General features: G+C 40.5%; 2 protein-coding genes across 3 annotated transcripts in view; one reads left to right on the plus strand and one right to left on the minus strand.

Annotated features, from left to right (window-relative positions):
* The window catches only part of kcnb1 (potassium voltage-gated channel, Shab-related subfamily, member 1), a 40,188-nt gene extending 35,533 nt beyond the window's left edge, over window positions 1-4,655 (plus strand). For both annotated transcript variants that reach the window (XM_074645497.1, XM_074645506.1), the window contains exon 3: window positions 391-4,655. In XM_074645497.1, coding sequence (XP_074501598.1) covers window positions 391-2,310 — 1,920 coding nt within the window. In that variant the 3' untranslated portion in view covers window positions 2,311-4,655. The remainder of the gene's footprint in view (window positions 1-390) is intronic.
* A 3,281-nt stretch (window positions 4,656-7,936) lies between these two features.
* On the minus strand, window positions 7,937-16,317 carry LOC141773650 (somatomedin-B and thrombospondin type-1 domain-containing protein). Its single transcript, XM_074645532.1, has 5 exons — window positions 15,631-16,317; window positions 13,983-14,174; window positions 12,039-12,117; window positions 11,746-11,928; window positions 7,937-9,906 (listed from the first exon to the last, which is right to left on the minus strand). Exons 1-5 carry the CDS (start codon window positions 15,866-15,868, stop codon window positions 9,789-9,791), a joined length of 810 nt encoding a protein of 269 aa, XP_074501633.1. The 5' UTR covers window positions 15,869-16,317; the 3' UTR covers window positions 7,937-9,788.
* Window positions 16,318-17,312: the final 995 nt, after the last annotated feature.

Below are 17,312 nucleotides of genomic sequence, written 5' to 3' on the forward strand. Positions count from 1 at the left end.
CTCTGCACTCATACTTGGGATGCCATTTTCGCTCTTGGAAACGTAGCCCTAGCGAAAAGAACAAAGATGTTTTTGAATGGCATTGTGCCTCACAGCTACCAAAGCTGAAATAGCACTCTGTGGTTCTTCCTTGCCTCCAGACGGAGGCAAGGAGGACAAACAAAAAGATTTTGCAGCTGTGCCCAGTTGCGCCCCAGAGAATATCAGCAAGAAAGCGTTTTTCAAACTATATCCATAACTCAGAAAGACAGAGATAAGGTTGAACATCTGTGAATTTTCCTTTTAAGGACTAAGTGCATATATGATATCCAATTTTAACTGATATATATATATATGATTCCCTGATCCTGCAAACCTTACTCATATTACTTTTATAAATTTGTCTTTCAGATCCTGGCCATCATCTCCATCCTCTTCATTGTGCTATCCACCATTGCCTTGTCTCTGAACACCCTTCCAGAGCTGCAGGACACAGATGAGTTTGGCCAGTCTTCAGACAACCCACAACTGGCCCACGTGGAAGCTGTATGTATCGCCTGGTTCACCATGGAGTACCTGCTTCGCTTCCTCTCCTCCCCCAACAAGTGGAAGTTCTTTAAGGGTCCTCTGAACGTCATCGACCTGCTGGCCATCTTGCCCTACTACGTCACCATCTTCCTGACAGAATCCAACAAGAGCGTGCTGCAATTTCAGAACGTCCGCCGCGTGGTTCAGATTTTTCGAATCATGCGCATCCTGCGTATTCTGAAGCTGGCTCGTCACTCCACAGGTCTCCAGTCTCTGGGTTTCACTCTTAGGAGGAGTTACAATGAGCTGGGCCTGCTTATTCTTTTCCTGGCCATGGGCATCATGATCTTCTCCAGTCTGGTGTTCTTTGCTGAGAAGGATGAGGAGGATACAAAGTTTAAAAGCATCCCAGCTTCTTTCTGGTGGGCTACTATTACTATGACCACAGTAGGTTACGGAGATATCTACCCAAAGACTCTACTGGGAAAGATAGTGGGGGGGTTATGCTGCATAGCTGGAGTACTGGTGATTGCCCTACCTATTCCCATTATTGTAAATAACTTCTCTGAATTCTACAAAGAGCAGAAGAGGCAGGAAAAAGCAACTAAACGAAGAGAGGCCCTAGATAGGGCAAAGAGAAATGGTAGCATTGTCTCAATGAACTTGAAAGAGGCATTTGCTCGTAGTGCAGAACTTATGGATGTGGTGGTAGAGAAGAGTGAGAGACCTAATGACAACCATCTCTCTCCAAGCCATTGGAAATGGACCCCCAAGAGAGCTGCATCAGAAACAAGCTCAAACCGTTCCTTCAACGCCCAGGAGTTAGGCTCTCCCAGCAAGGCCACCAGTCCCCAGAGGCTAAATGTTCAGAAGCTCGAGGAGATGTACAACCAGATGGCCAAGACACAATCCCAGCCAAACCTCAATGCTAAAGACAGGGGCTCCAGAGCTGGCAAACAGAGGGATGAGATAGAGCTTGGGGCCATCCAAGATCACGGGCCATCGGCGATAGGAACCAGAGAAGGAGTTGGGGACATGAAAAGCTTGTCGAGCATTGACAGCTACATCAGTTGTGCTACAGACTTCCAGGAGAATCCACGCTACCCCCATAGTCCAGCAATGGACCTTGGTCTTCAGGAAAGCAATCGGTTCTCTCACAGTCCGGCTACAGCTTTCTCCCAGCACGGCAGTGCAAAAGCAGGCAAGCAAATCACTGGGGAGCGTGAGCCTATGCTGACTCCCATGTCTATCACAAAGCCCTCATGCTCAGAGAATGCACGGAGATTCTTCTTTTCTGGCAACTCCTCAAAAGGCCTTATCCCCAAAGGAGGCTGTCGCAGCGAGGGGGGTTCAGGCCTGTCCCCGCTCTCAGATAGCTCAGTAATGTCAGACCACTCTCTGTTAAGCCCTGAAGTTTCTGTCTACACCACTGCCAGCAGCAGAACCCCACCCAAGTCCCCAGAGAGCACCACCCTGGCCGCAACTGTCTTCACCTTCCACGACTCCTCAATCAGCAAATACATAGACGCCGATACGGACGATGATGAGCACCTCCGCGACATCTCTGATGCCAGTCCTTCAGAGCGTCTTTTGGCTGGTTCAAGCCCAAAACGCAGCATCAACATCAATTACCAGAAAGGCGCCAACCATTTAGAAGCCGCCCAAAAAATGCTGGGCCAGAACTGTCTATTCCCCATTGAAGGGATTCGTGGGATAGCTCACGAGAATCACGTAGGACCTGAGATGACACGTAGACCAAAGGTTGAGAGGGGGCGTCAAAACACTTTGGATAAAAGCCTCTGAGGTAGAAGTACAGCAGATATAAACAGGAAGCTGGAGCCAGAGTGTTTGTGATGGAGACACCGGACAGACTAAAAACACTCTATCAGCCAGAGACAACGAAAGTGGGAGAGACGAAGGGTCTCACCGGAACATTTCACAAATTACCTGAGCACGCCATTGGGCACTGAGCTCAGGGTCAACATGTGTAGTGAATACTCTGGGAGAAAAACACTTCTAAATTGGAGAATGTCACTGCCCCTCCTTCAACTCATTCCTATTAGTGGTATTACACAAAACAAAGAGCACTCCCAGGTAGCCAAAGGGTCTGTTCAGAGATCCACGTGGAAGCAGAGTCCACAGAGAAATTGAGATGTGGCTATAACTCATGTAACCAAACTGAATGGTGGTTTTAGCGGCAGGGGGATATCTCGAAACTCTCCAGGAAAAAAAAATCCCAGCTGCCCACTATCCCGTTACTGAGTCCCACTTCATTTTGTAGTCTTGGAGATACAGGAGAGGACCTAGAAGCCTATAAGCTACTTACTCGTGCCCTCCATTCCCAAAACAGGCCTTAGTCATTTACATTTGTAGGGGTGTGCATGTCTGCATATACCGTGCGTGCATGTGTGTGCGTGAGCGTGAATGTTGATGGGTGATCTAATGGTAATTCATGTATACACACTCTTGAGATTGTCTTACCTGATTTATTTTTATATAGATAAGAGAGAGTTCCTTATAGAAATATGTGATTTGCTAGTCTGCTGTGTCATATGTGAAGAGTAATCCTATGTAAGGTTCAATGTCTTGGCACAGAGGCTGCAGTTATCGGAGGCTCCAGCCCATCATCCATCATAATGAGTGCTCTTTCTTAAACAGTATTTTGCTATCCCCTATGTTATCATGTCATGGTGAGAATGGATTTCAAATCTTGACCAGTGAATATTGTCTTAGCACCTCAGTATCCTTTTCAAGGGATGGTAGTGGTAGTGGACCAAGATTTTTTGATATGGGCTAACATAAGAGCCAGAAATAATAAGCTTGATTGCTGCATAAAGCGCACATTTATGAAGCATGCATGCACCCAACCGGTCAACATACAAAAACATGAGACGCTTTTAAAAAGGAAATATATGAAAATCCTCTAATATAGTTTTTATGTTTACAGCATTATGATTACTGTCATAAAGTTTAGATTTCAGTAACAGATGTTCAGCATGCATTGGCCTTCCTTTGACCAACACGGAAGAGATCACACTCTCAGATAATGGACTATGTGTGTATTTAAAGCAGGGTTTCCATCTCTACTTTGCTCCTTTAATTGTCAAAATAAACTTTAATGGCACTAAATATACACCGCCAGGTTAACGCTACCAACCCATGCATGAGCACACACACCCACTAAAGATACATACAGTTATGAAAGACAATTTTCAGGATACATAGATACACTTAGTTTCCATGGTGACGACAAAGGCTGGCAGCAGCTCAGCAACGCTTTGTTAATTGGGGCAGGAAGCTCTGATTGCATGTAACGTATGTTCAACGCATATACAAGAACACACACACACACAGGCATGTTCCCATAAAGTGATAGGTATGCACAGTAGTCACATGTTAGCAGAGCCACTCCTCACTGTGCATATTTATGAGTAAAAGCAACATTATGATGTAAGGACCTTGTACGTTGTTATGTTTATGTCTAAAATCTCTGCAGCATTTCATAAATATTACAACTCCCCAGAATGCATTCTCTACTATCTGTTTATATTCCCATACAGCAGAGAGTATAGCAAGTGTCACTTATCACTGTTTATGAAACATATTACATGAATGACCATACACAGAATATAGAGGGACAAAAGTGCTGTATTTTAACCATAATCCCAACCGTAAAAATGTGAATTAAATTAGGGCTGGGCGATATGGCCAAAATCTTCTATCATGATATAGGTCTTTTCATATCGCTTTAACGATATGTATCACGATATAGCATGTTTTCTGGTAATTAAATAAATAAATAAATAGTCTATATGAAATAGCCACATGGTAAAGCCTATTTTGTATACTTCTGTGTGAATTAAATACTGATCAAATGAAAAGTACAGAGTATTTTCTCATTTTAAAAACTAGAGTGCAAAATGAACATAACTGTTTTAAGTGAAATTATAGAGAAAAAAGAAAGAAATATAGGCCTAGCCTATATCATGATAGAAACAATACAGAAAAATATATATACGATAGACATTTTTATATCGTCTTGACGACATATATCGTCATATTGCCCAGCCCCTAAATCGTATATTAAGATCGACTGACTTTATATCCGTATAGACCATGCTAACATGAGCAGAGTTAGTATGTAAGAGATAATGTACAGCAAGCCGATCATTGTTGTGAAATAAACCACGATGGAGCAATGCAAGGCGAAACCCTGTCAGGGTTTATTTCACAACAATGACCGGCTCGTTGTACATTATCCAACTTATTACACAGCTACTTACTTAAAAAATCAATAATTTGACACAAAAATGGTCCGCCAGAGTCCGACATCAGAACTGCGCTCTCTGGTCTGTTACACATAGCAACGGTCTGTTATACATAGCAACAGTCTGCTATAAAGAAATAACAGAGCGTAAAACGCCGTGATTGACCAATCAAGTAATAAAAAGAGTTAACAACCCACTGTTACTCCCTCAGCCCCTTGAAATCTCATTTCAAATGTGAAGGTACAACATTTTTATAATTCTAATTAATTTAAAAATTTCAAGAGCACGTCTTATCATAACTTCCTCATGTTAACGAGATGAGCGAAGAAGACCCTCACTGCCAACTAAACACATTCTCAAAGAAAAACTGACCAAATTTGAAACGCCAACGTATATTGGTGAGAGATACAAATAAAAGAGGTCACCGCACTATTATAAATGTAGGTGTTGAGTACAGTTTTAGTCAGAAGTCAACAGAATGTGATCGGCATACATTTTTTAAGTGTTGTGGTTAAGAGTCAAATCACAAACCCTGATTTAATTTCCTGTTTTAATCACAGAGTTGAACCATTTCATATTGCTCTCCCATAGTGAGAGGAGCTGAGGTGTGAAAGGAATAACAATGACTGTGAGAGGCTGAGGGAACCGCGTGTGTGTGTGTGTTTGTGCGTATACGTGTGTGTGTGTGTGTGTGTGTGTGTGTGTGTGTGTGTGTGTGTGTGTGTGTGTGCGTGTGTGTGTGTGTGTGTGTGTGTGTGTGTGTGCGTGTGTGTGTGTGTGTGTGTGTGACAGCTGTAAAGCCAGGGCATTAGAGCAGTGTGGCTGCTGCTTAATGGAAAAGAATGAACTATTTACGAATGTGTGCATGATGTCGGGGGGAATCCTGCTTCTGTTTTCTCCATATTATATCTGCAGTTGTGACTCTAACATGTAAACAGTAACACAGATTGTACTCTTTTCAAATGAGAAATTAAGATTACTTTTGCGTACGTTTCATTTTTGAAGTTGCAGCTTCATTTACTGCTGAGAAGAGAGGGATGGGAGGCACATTTTATGGATCTTATTTAACACACATCATATAATTAGGTGGTGATGAATTCATTTCATCCAGCTTCATAGACTATGTATCACAACATCCCTTTTTTTTATTCAAGTGAAATGTCTAATCATTGTCCTTTGTTGCATATAAACTTAAGTATCTGCTAATATTGGAAGCTAAATTCACATAAAAAAAAAGAAAAATGATCGCACTCAAAAGTATATTAAAATATAGACCTAAACTTAAGTATCGCATGCAAAGAGGTGTTAACAAATGAAATGATTTGATTTTTAAAATGAGAAAATGTCCTATGGCATAACAATTCACTGCTGATATTAAACATTTTCCAGATGGCCTCTGGTGATATTCAGATTGAATCATTTTTGAAGTCTCCCCATAAACTTGCCGTGAATGGCTACTCCTTTAGCTATATTTAGACATTAATTAATTATTCCCACAATAAACTTCTTCATATGACATTACGAGGTGGAAGTGGCACACGTCCAATTATACAATGAAAACATGATAAACATGCAAGCTTAGTACCTTACATTGTATTTTCGTAGGGTTAGACAACATCAGTCCCAACAAGAGAGGCATTTAGTTCAGACCAGTTGGATGTTAGTTCCTGATTAACTTTTCTTTGCATATTTATCTTTCTCTTATGAAAGGTCAAGGCCAATGTATGCCAACATCTTTTTACCCTGTCCATGGAGATTTCAAAATGTTTTCTTAATTTTGATGAAACAAATTTCAGTCAGAAATGTCCTTCTGAGTGCATTACATCATTAAAAAAATGGATAACTAAGTTTCATTTTCAACATAAAGGACATTCAGATTACATAACCTCTTGTGAAGCATAATGTGAGCTTCTGTCCCATCATTTAGGTTTTCTATATTATACAGAGGTGGAAAGAGTACTAGAAAACTTTAAATACATTTTTACTCAAGTAAAAGTTGGCTACTTGTGTAAAACATGTACTTAAGTAATGTTAAAAGTGAATATTAGGTCAGTTAAAATGAGCGAGAGTAAAACGTTACTGCCTTACATTTAGAAAAAAGGGGGAGGAAGGGGTATGATGATAAATTAAAGACCATCTTTCGGCTACAAAAAATAGATTGCATTAAATGTGAACTTATATACAAGTGGAACAACATTAGCAACAAGACCTTCTGTCCAAACCAACAAATGGACACTCTGCAGTCTGTGCATACAACTGATTATAATTTATATAAATATACAACTGCCTTCCTCAATGTAGCCACACAAGAATGAACCAGAATACTCAGATATGTCAACAAAAATGATCACCAATAAATAAAAAAAGAGCTATGGACACCAAGGCGCCTGAAACTTATTTTAGAATAACCAGTAGAATAAAACATCGCACAAAAGCAGACAATGTAAACAATATGAACTTGTTTTTATAAACACACATATTAGCCTACAGCACAGTTTTTACACACACCTTACCTACGTTGCTAGGCAACGTTAACGTTCTCAACCAAAGAACGTGTATTGCCAAGAAGTGAAAGTCAATTGTTCGTTCTGTTGCAACATCAGCGCCCAGCAGCAGAGCTACGCTTCCGCCATGTTGGACTGAAAGCGACTTCCCGGACGCCAGTAAAGATTTATCTCTTTGCTTCTATACTCTTTGGTTCAACAGTGTGTTGTTGTACTCACCTGTCTGAACGGCACTAGTGCCAAGTCCTCCACAATCTGCTCCAGTTTCAACTGCTCTACTCGTTCACTCTCAAAGAATAACCAGTCCAGGCTCTACCATCACATCGAGGATTAACAGTCTCAAACAGCAGAAAGTCCTCAATCAACTCAATGAAGGTAGAAGTTAGCATGTTAGCATTTAGCATATTAGCCAGACATCGTGGGTGTGTCACTTAGCGTGCTCGCCGAGGTCAGTCATTAATTGAGATAGATGCAACATTTTTTTTAACTACGCATAGGTACAATAGTTATATTATTATAACCACACTCCATAGGTTAATGATAACCTTCATTTGTGTTAGAAGTGCTAGCCCCGGCCGTGAACTCAGCCGTGAACTCTGCAAACTTTTCTACGTAAAGGCAATGCGCACTAGCCAATCACAGCCCAGTAGTACTAACCAATCACAGCCCAGTATTACTAACCAATCACAGCACAACACCGCAGAAACACCTGCAGCTTCTTCTCTGCTGCAGCTGCTGTTTTATCTGTTCCTCTCTCAGTTTGTCAGGACTTTTTCCATGTGAATTTTGTTTTTAGTCTGTAACAGATGCGATTTGAAATGTAGCAAAGTAAAAGTAAAATTACCAATTTCAAAAAAATACTCAAAGTACAAGTACACAAAAAAAAACGACTTTGTCAAGGTAGAGTGTAAATGTAATTCATTACTTTCACCCCCAGGGACCATGTTTCACTGAAATAACTCACAACAATAATGACAATCAATATTCCATGAATAGACAGCAAGCACTATTTTAGAGATTTATTGTGTGCAAATATTACACAAATGTGCACCCATGCACATACACACAAACACGTATTTAAATCCTGACACTAGTATTGAGACTCTTAATCTTTTAGACAGGGTAGTGCAAAAGAAACATCAAGCACGGTGTTGTGATTTGATACCTGACTGTGATACTGTGACATGATACCACCATAATACAAAAAAATATATTCATCTATTTTAGAAGATCCTTGTTTTTACTTCATTTTGGCACTTTACTAACCTCCATTTCCAAGGGAGCCATTCAAATTAACACAATCTAGTAGTCTAAAAGAGCTTTTAATTTCACTGAGATCCCTGTGGAGTGATTCAAAGGACTAAACCATCATGCTTTATGAAGAAAACACAATCAAGACTTGTTTTATTTCTCATTTATTGATACAAACTAAGAGGAAGAGCACATATTCTCAAACTTTCCATAACAAGAAACCTATAGGAGAACTTGGTTGTCGCACTAGCTGCTAAATGAAACTGTAAAGAGGTTCAAGTCTTTTCATTTTTTGTTAGAACCCCATATAGGACCCTTTTCAAGGTAGTTTCAAAAACCCAGTGAGAACCAGTGCTTTAGCAAGTAGCCCAGTTCTACATACTCTGAATCGAACACTGTATTACAGGGTTGGGGTCGATTCAGGATGCCTTGATGGAGTAAAACACACATCACACTATAAAAGGAACCAGTATTAGAGCATGAGACTAATTAGTACAAATTAAAAAACACAAACTCTATTTTTTTCTACGTTTAAGCTCTCAGTGGAATTGACCCCAACCTTGCCTAAGCCATCAGTCTTTGTAAAGTACACTCTTTCCAGGGAATTGAAAAAAAATATTTGAACGACCTTAGCCAGCTCTTATACAATGTTGTTTGTAGGTCCCGAGGCTGTCTGTTTTGTAAAAGAAAAAACAACTCATTTTTACCTGTTGACTTTCTATGCTGTTGTTTCTGTATAAATGTTCTATTGTTCAGTGCATGTTGTAACTTTGGCGTTGTGACTGGTTGTGAATCACACAGAGCCAGTTCTTCTCATGTAAAAAAAAAAAAAGTGTCTCAATGTCCCGAGATATTTCTATTTCTTAAGAAAAGTAACATTTCCCTTGGATGACTAAAAATGAAATAAATCAGATCACTTTACATTTTGATTAGGAATTTCTGACTTTCATTTTACTGTTCATTTGCCGTTTTTGATGCAAACCAAAAATATGTATTATTCAAGTTTTTGTTGAGCAGTGAGGATAACAAATGTATTATATTCTGACTAAGAAATACGATTTTCATTGGCACACATTCAGCCATATTAATAAAACGTTTACATGTAGTTGCACTAATCTGGAGAAGAAGGCACAACTGAGCATTGAGCAGAACTCTTACATAGAGAACATTTGTGTTTATTATTGTGACAGATTGTTCTTCATACATAGAGTCTGAGTGAACATGTGCAGGAGGGAGGCTAACGGGAGGAAGGAGGAGGTTAGATGAAGAGGAAGCTGTGGGCTGTTGGGCAGGAACAGGCCTCCAGCCTCCCAACACGCCTCCACACACCCCTGCATCGAGGGTTTCCCACCGCCTGCCACTGGAGAGACTGTCTTCTGCAGGGAGGATGGAGGAAGGAAGGAGTTAGTGCTCACAAGATTTCTCTTTAAATACAAGTGATAAACAATGTCGCCATCTAGTGGTAGTCCTCCTCACTGTTACCAATCAGATCTAAGAGATCCATCACAATTGATCCACATATCAGTACTCTATATCCATCACTGCCCCTCTCAAACAGACAAGTCAGAAACACAAACAGGTAGAACGGTGTTATGCATGCTACATTTTTACAGATACCACGGCCAGGATCTTCTGTCTGTGCAGTGCGACAATATGGATATGGTTAAGGTTAAAGTTAGGATGGATGTGTTTTGGGATTAAAGGTTCCCTGTGGAGTTTTGGAGCTCTAGTAGCGCTATGGAGCAGTTTTTCTCCCCATTCTATTCGTCTCGTGCATGCCACATGCACACGCCACCCACTCGATACACATTTATGCTAATGGCGTTCCACTAATCTACTAGTGGCGGTAAAGATATGCAGCAATGCACCAATAAAGAGGACTTCTTACTAGTAAACATGGGTGTAAACAATGCAAGTTTCAAACATTTAAGATCCAGAAAATCTGCTTTGAAAGTGTTTTATGTGGAAGGAAATGCATTCATCACTTTTTTTTAGACCTTAAGCATACACACAATGTGTTTTGGTTAATAACACTGACATAAACAACAAGTGATGTCTGCAAATGGACTGCTCTCTTTTTTTTATAATTTAATATGGTGTAATCATTTCTCCTTAATGCAATTACAGAAATTACCTTTTTGCTGTCTATATTTTATGGTAAATGGGCAACAGTTATCATAATCCTGATTTATAATAATATATAAATCAGGATTATTATATACAAATAATTATTAAATATATCCTTAAAGGAACAGTTCAACATTTTGGGATAATTTGCTTTCTTGCTGAAAGTTAGAGGAGCAGATCTACAGTATATATCACTATTGTGTGTACATTAAATATGACGCTACCGTTAGCAGCTGGTTAGCTTAGCTTAGCACAAAGACTGGAAGCAGGAAAACAGCAACCATGGCCATGTCCAAAAATAAAATCGCCTAATCTTAATTTATAATTAAGTAACGTCTATCCTTAAAGGCTACAGCTACATATTTACAGTACAGACATGAGAGTGGTATTGTTCTTCTCGTCTTGGAAAAAAGGCAAAATTTATAATGTTTAAGTGCTGTTTCATGAACAAAAAAAGGGAATCTTCCAGTCAAAGGGAGCGATTTGACAACAGCTTAGGATTCAGTATCAGATCATGTCCAGAATACAATATGATCACATTTCCTATGCATAGTGCACCAAACAAACAAATATATCATATACACAAACACTATTCAACGCATTTAAACCAATTTGTGATATTTTGTAACTCACTTCTCTGTGTAATAATAATTACCTATTATTAATCATGAAGGACAAGTGTTGTGTTTTTATTATGAGTAATAACAGCCACAATTACTTTCTAATGTACTCATGTGTTATACTGTTTTTAGCTGGTAATTACAGAATAATTGACTCTACTGTCATAGGGTGAGACAGAAAGGTCGCCTCTATTAGTGAAATTGTGTGCAACACTGAGTTTCTTTACATGTGAGCAAATTTAACTCCAAGCCAATTTCATGGTTGAATAAACTCTTGGCTGGGCTTTACAAACAAACACCTTATCTCTCTCTCTTCTGGCCAACAAACACAAGCTTAAATATGTGTAAAGGCTTTCTGAATTCAAAGAATTTTCTTTTTTTATTATTATTTCAATAATCAAGTTGTGATGTGACAATGTTTTCATGCAAGAAACCAATAATCTTGGGATGCATATTCGCCATTCTTACCTGCCCTCGCCGTTTTCCTCTCCGTCTCCGGCACAGTGTGTCTGTCCAGCGGCGAGAGCGGGCGGCTGGCACTCGACACACACGCGGTGGCCCTCCCTCAGGTGCTGCATCCACTGGGTGTGTGGGCCCGAACTCTGCTGGCATCCTTTTGTCAGAGAGGCCAACTGAAACTGGACACAATACCTATTTTACACACAAACACACAAACACACACCAAACTCAGACTAGAAGCACATGGACGATACATGAGAACATATCAAAGGCATGGCATAGGGACTCTCTGAACGTGTTACCCTATAATGTCGCTGCCGTCGGGGATGTCTCTTTTCTTCCTGGCGTTGCCATAGCCACCCGTGATAATCAGCGCTGGCACTGCAGAGGGAGCATCCATGATAAGAACATTATATGTTGCAATAGCTCATACATTTAAAATGAGCATGTGCTGGGAAAATGTTCACGAGAGTGCGATTCTCTGGTGTGAAACAGTGCGGAAAACTGGAGGAAACAGCTTTTGCTCGTGTGCTTCATCAGATATGTGCTGGAGGGGCAGTGGCTATAAATCATACTGCATATACTATTACAGTATGTCTAAAGGCCCCATGTATCATATCAGTATCCCCATCACTCTTTTACAGCGAAACATACATCACAACAACATAGCTGCATTCAGTATAATTGGTAGAATAGAATAGAATGGGTAGTATTTCTGCTCTTCAGTGCCACAGCAGCATAGAGTATTATGAAACATATTCATTAAATGATTAAAGACAGCACATGTAGGATTATCAGAACTTTTATATTTACTAAGTCTAAATGAATACTATCTAACACTGTTGGCATCTAACTAAAGCGAGGAATCTCTGTCTGTCTGTCTGTCTGTCTGTCTGTCCTTCGCTTATCTAGAGAACCGCTCATCCGATGGACTTCACACTTGGCGGGTGTATTGTTGGTCGTGCTATAACAATGAAGTGTACGTTTAGCCTGTAACTTCTGAACCATATTTCTCAAAAATGAAATTATTGCATCTACATTTGTTTTTCCGTTGTTTTGAATTGTGTCCACATCTGTTTTTTTTCGCTACTCCTCCTACAAATTTTGAGCAATCGTCATCAACTTTTGGTACAGAACATCTCTGGACCAAGCCGGAAATAGTTACTTTTTGGATTTTTGGTGTTCCGTACAGTTTTGCTATAACTGGCCCTCACAGTTAGCTCAAATGCTGTGGGTACCTAATAATAAAAAATAAAAAAATGCTTTCTGCTATTGCCACCACATTTGGTAGACATGTGTATATATGATGTCTGAGTGACTATGGCTGATTTGGTGCCATTTGGCCTATAGGTAGTGCTGTAGCAGCATCATCTAACTATAAAGCTCTCTGTCTGTATGTCCTTCACATATCTCTAGAACCGCTCATCCAATCTTCGTTGCACTTGGTGGGTGTATTGCCGGGGACCCAAGGATGTGTTTTGTCAAAGTTGGTGCAATTTGGACGCGCGACACGTTCAATATCAATAAACTTTGAATAAACAAGGGAAGAGCAATCTTTGCAGCAGCGGGGGCGGGGCTTCAAGGCTCTGCGGACTGAGTCGAACATGTTTTCCACAGCGGGCCTTTACAGGCTCATTGACTGCAGTTAACTTCTGCTGCTGGATGCTGTTACATTACAACTAAACTCTTTTACACTTCCCTGGAGTCAACGAGCGATCCGGGGGGCAAAGCAATCGGCCTGCTCAGAACGACCATGGGCACTGCACTAGTATCTAAAATGACAACAAGGCAGTAATTTAAAAAAAACATGCATTGTTTTGCATGTGACTCCATTTCACTGAATAAAATACCAGAATCAGATATGTAATGATCTGTCTTCTGATCAGGTAATCAGATGCGGCTGTATGAATGGATATTGTACTGTGATTTTTACTATTATTTATGTGTCTTTTACAGGCCAGTTAACAATTAAGAGGTGTTTTTTTTTTTTTACATTGCAGTCTGTCCCAGCTATTACCTTCAAATGTGACCTGGCCTTATCACAGTTTAAATAACCATGTTTACCTAAGTGGCCCTATAAATCAGCCATATTTTTTTCCTTTAATATCTTACAATGTCACAAATTCTGCTGTCTTCCAGTGGATAGGATAACTACAGCATGAAGTGATTCCACCAAATGTCAGAGAAGAATGTGATCATCACATGGATGAGGATGTGCAGAAGGATCCCAGTAGGTTTTTCCTCACCCAGTGGGTTGTGACAGTTCCCTTGCTGGGACCAGTACTCTGCGCAGCCGGCGTGCTCCTCCAGATGGGGGCAGGGTTTGCCTGCGTTGAGCGGCTCCTGCAGGATCTCCCTGCTCCGCCTGCGGACTGTGGCCCTGCATTGCTCGGCACAGCCTGACCACTGCGTCCACTCGCTCACCACACAGGACAGCGCTGAGGGACAAAGAGACAGAGCACAAAACCAGCATCATAGAAACAACTTAAAGGTACAGTGTGTAGGATTTGGTGGCATCTAGTGGTGTGGTTGCAGAATGTAATAAACTGATTACCCATCTGCTCACTCCTCCCTTTCCAAGACTGCGGTAACGTGAGCCGCCGAGTGCAAAACCGTGGAACGCCGTTCGCCTCGCTCAGAGACTATCCTTACCATAATAACACTACTTTAGGAGCAACGGAAGTCAAACGGCGGCTGGCGGTACCACGGTTTTTCACTCTGCCTCTCACGTTATCACAGTGTGTCAGAGAACTACGGTGGCCTTCTGGTAGCGTAAAAACACGCCAGGCTCTCTTTAGAGCTGGTGTTTGGTTTGTCCGTTCTGGGCTACAGTAGAAACATGGCGGGCGATGCAGAGGACCTGCTCCCTATGTAGATATGAAGGGCTCATTCTAAGCTAACAAAAACATGATTGTTACTTTCAGGTGATTATACACTAATGAAAACATAGTTTTCAATATTATATTCCTGCAAATAGATCCCCTTAAATGTGACACACTGTTCCTTTAACTGTTGTCAGATGTCTACAGATCAAGATGCCACATTAATGTCCACAATCAGAACATTTCAGTGACACTTTCGTCCTCTTGTTAATATAGGACAGACTCACAGTGAACATTTGCCAGTTTGGGAGGATTTTTTTAGAGCCATCCAATGGCATACAAATTTGTCTTTTAATACAAAATCATAATAATTTTCTAAAAGTCATTTTATTAGTTCTATTTTTGGTTAGGCCTATTTATGTTTTTCATGATGTATACCCTATACCCATATGATGCATTTTATTGAGAAAACTCTTAAATGTCCCATATTTTATAAAGTCAGATTTTCATGTTGTTTATATTATAAAGCAGGTTTAAGTGCTTTATAAATACTGTTAAACTATCAAAATGCTCAAGATACGGAAGAATACACACAGCCTGTATTCAGAAATTGTGAGGTGAAAACAAACTTTTAGGATTTCTGTCCATTTGTGATGTCACAAATATACAATATTTAGACCATTGCACGTTTTTAAACCTAAACATTCTAAATGTGTCCCAGTTTATTTCCTGTTGCAGTGTATGTAAATAACATCAGCTTACAGGAAGTAAATATGGACCCAAACTGTTGCCTGGCAACGCAATTCCGTTGCAATTCCATTGAAATGTATGAAAACGGAGCGTTTCAGACAGAGAGTGAATACAGGCATATTCAGGCAGACAGCATGAGGAAAATAAAGTTTTTTTTTAACATTACAGCATGTAAACATGTTCTAGTAGAAACACAAAATACAAGTATGAACCTGAAAATGAGCACGATATGGGACCTTTAAACAAACATCATTAATATCATCGCACTGTGCTGTAATGGATTAATTATAATATGTGATATAAACAGAAGTAGTTTAGTCACCTGGGCAGGCTGTCTCATAGTCGTGGCAGCAGTCCAGGGTGGACACACAGGCCTGGTCGCAGTAGCAGGTCCCATAGGAGCGGTCAGACCTCCATCCTCTGCTGATGCATGCCGGGTCCCGGCCGGAGCAGCACAGACCTGCATCCCGACAGCCCGATGAGACCGGACCTACCAGGAACAGAGACACTAGGAGACAAACCAGAGAGACACAGCTGCTGCTGCTGCTGCTCACTGGCATCACAGCATGCACCTCAACACTGTTAGTGCTCGGCTGTGCAACAAGTTAAAGGATGTAGTGTGTGAAGTTATTCTCCAGAGGAGTGTTTTCCTGTTAAAGGATCATCTGTGGTGGTCAGTCAGGTCAGCAATGCGACCAGCAGGAGTTGAAGCTGGTCGGTGAGTTGGAAGTTATTCATGTGTCAACTCTGTGTCCCTTAAAGGAACAGTTCACCACTCTATGTATACTGAACAAGAAACAATTCTCTACTGGCTATGTACAAGATCAATTAGGCAAGCTTTAGATTAGATCAATTAGACCCAAGTAACAGATATACAACATAATAATTAGGCTATTATAATTTTCCACAAGATTTTACAGTTAATTTGTTACCTTGTCACCAAATGCATTGCTTTATTTTGCCAAAGCATCGTGAAAGAAAACAGAAAAGAAAACTTTTTCCCACCATATTTTCATTTTAGATTTATTTTTACCCTGCTTTACAAGATAGTAAACCTGCAGAAAGTTTTTGTCATCATTAGGCAAAAAAAATCCATAATAACCTTTTTCAGCCTATAATAATTCAAGTGTTCTGAGAGAAAACTAGACTTCTGCACCTCCTCATGGCTCTGTTTTCAGGCTTTAGAAAATGTAGCCCGTGACGGGAGACTTTGGCCAATCACAGGTCATTTCAGGGAGAGAGCGTTCCTATTGGCTGTGCTCCGGCTGGTGGGCGGTGCTTGGTAGTTCCTCAACAGATCTCGACATGGCTGCCGGGTCACAAACTTTCTCATTTTACAGCTAAACAGTACACTACAAGATGTTTCTAAAAACATTTGAGGAGAGAAATAGTCATTACAGTAGCAGAATATTGATTCATATTTGATCAGCGCTGCCTCGTTTGACCGTTTGATCAGAGTTTGTGAGCGAGACGGCAGGCTCCAGCTCGGCTCTGATTGGTTGTTTTCCTCCGGTCTGTGAAATCTTGCAGATGCCGTTAGGAGCACCGGAGGACAACGGTGTCTTATGCACTATTGATAGGATATAGCGACCGTTTTATAAAAATAATGTTTTTTAATCATATTTGCTCCATTACTACCCACTGCAGCTTAAAGTATTAGCCTGCCTTCATTAGATCAAGACATCAGACCTAATTACTGGTGCTGAATGCCAGAAACAGAATAAAAGATAAGATATAGACCCCTGCTGGGATGCATTTGCATGGCATTTTACATTTTCTAGAAGCCATCAGCAACATGTAGCCTGTAGTAAAATCCACCTTTACTCGCTAAACCACAGTAGAAAAATGTCTGTTTGCCTAAACAAGTCTCTCACTGCCTCTCTCTCTCTCTCTCTCTCTCTCTCTCTCTCTCTCTCTCTCTCTCTCTCTCTCTCTCTCTCTCTCTCTCTCTCTCTCTCTCTCTCTCTCTCTCTCTCTCTCTCTCTCTCTCAATGTGTTGGCGAA

Source organism: Sebastes fasciatus, chromosome 1 (genome assembly GCF_043250625.1).
Source record: "Sebastes fasciatus isolate fSebFas1 chromosome 1, fSebFas1.pri, whole genome shotgun sequence".
In the NCBI taxonomy this organism is placed as follows: Eukaryota; Metazoa; Chordata; class Actinopteri; order Perciformes; family Sebastidae; genus Sebastes; species Sebastes fasciatus.

Excerpts from the sequence above, each read along its gene's own strand:
- LOC141773650 (XM_074645532.1), bottom strand. The coding sequence starts at position 15,868 with ATGCCAGTGAGCAGCAGCAGCAGCAGCTGTGTCTCTCTGGTTTGTCTC. Across the intron at positions 12,118-13,982 it reads GAACTGTCACAACCCACTGG|TGCCAGCGCTGATTATCACG; the intron begins GTGAGGAAAAAC and ends CTCCCTCTGCAG. Across the intron at positions 11,929-12,038 it reads GACGGCAGCGACATTATAGG|GTATTGTGTCCAGTTTCAGT; the intron begins GTAACACGTTCA and ends TGTGTAAAATAG.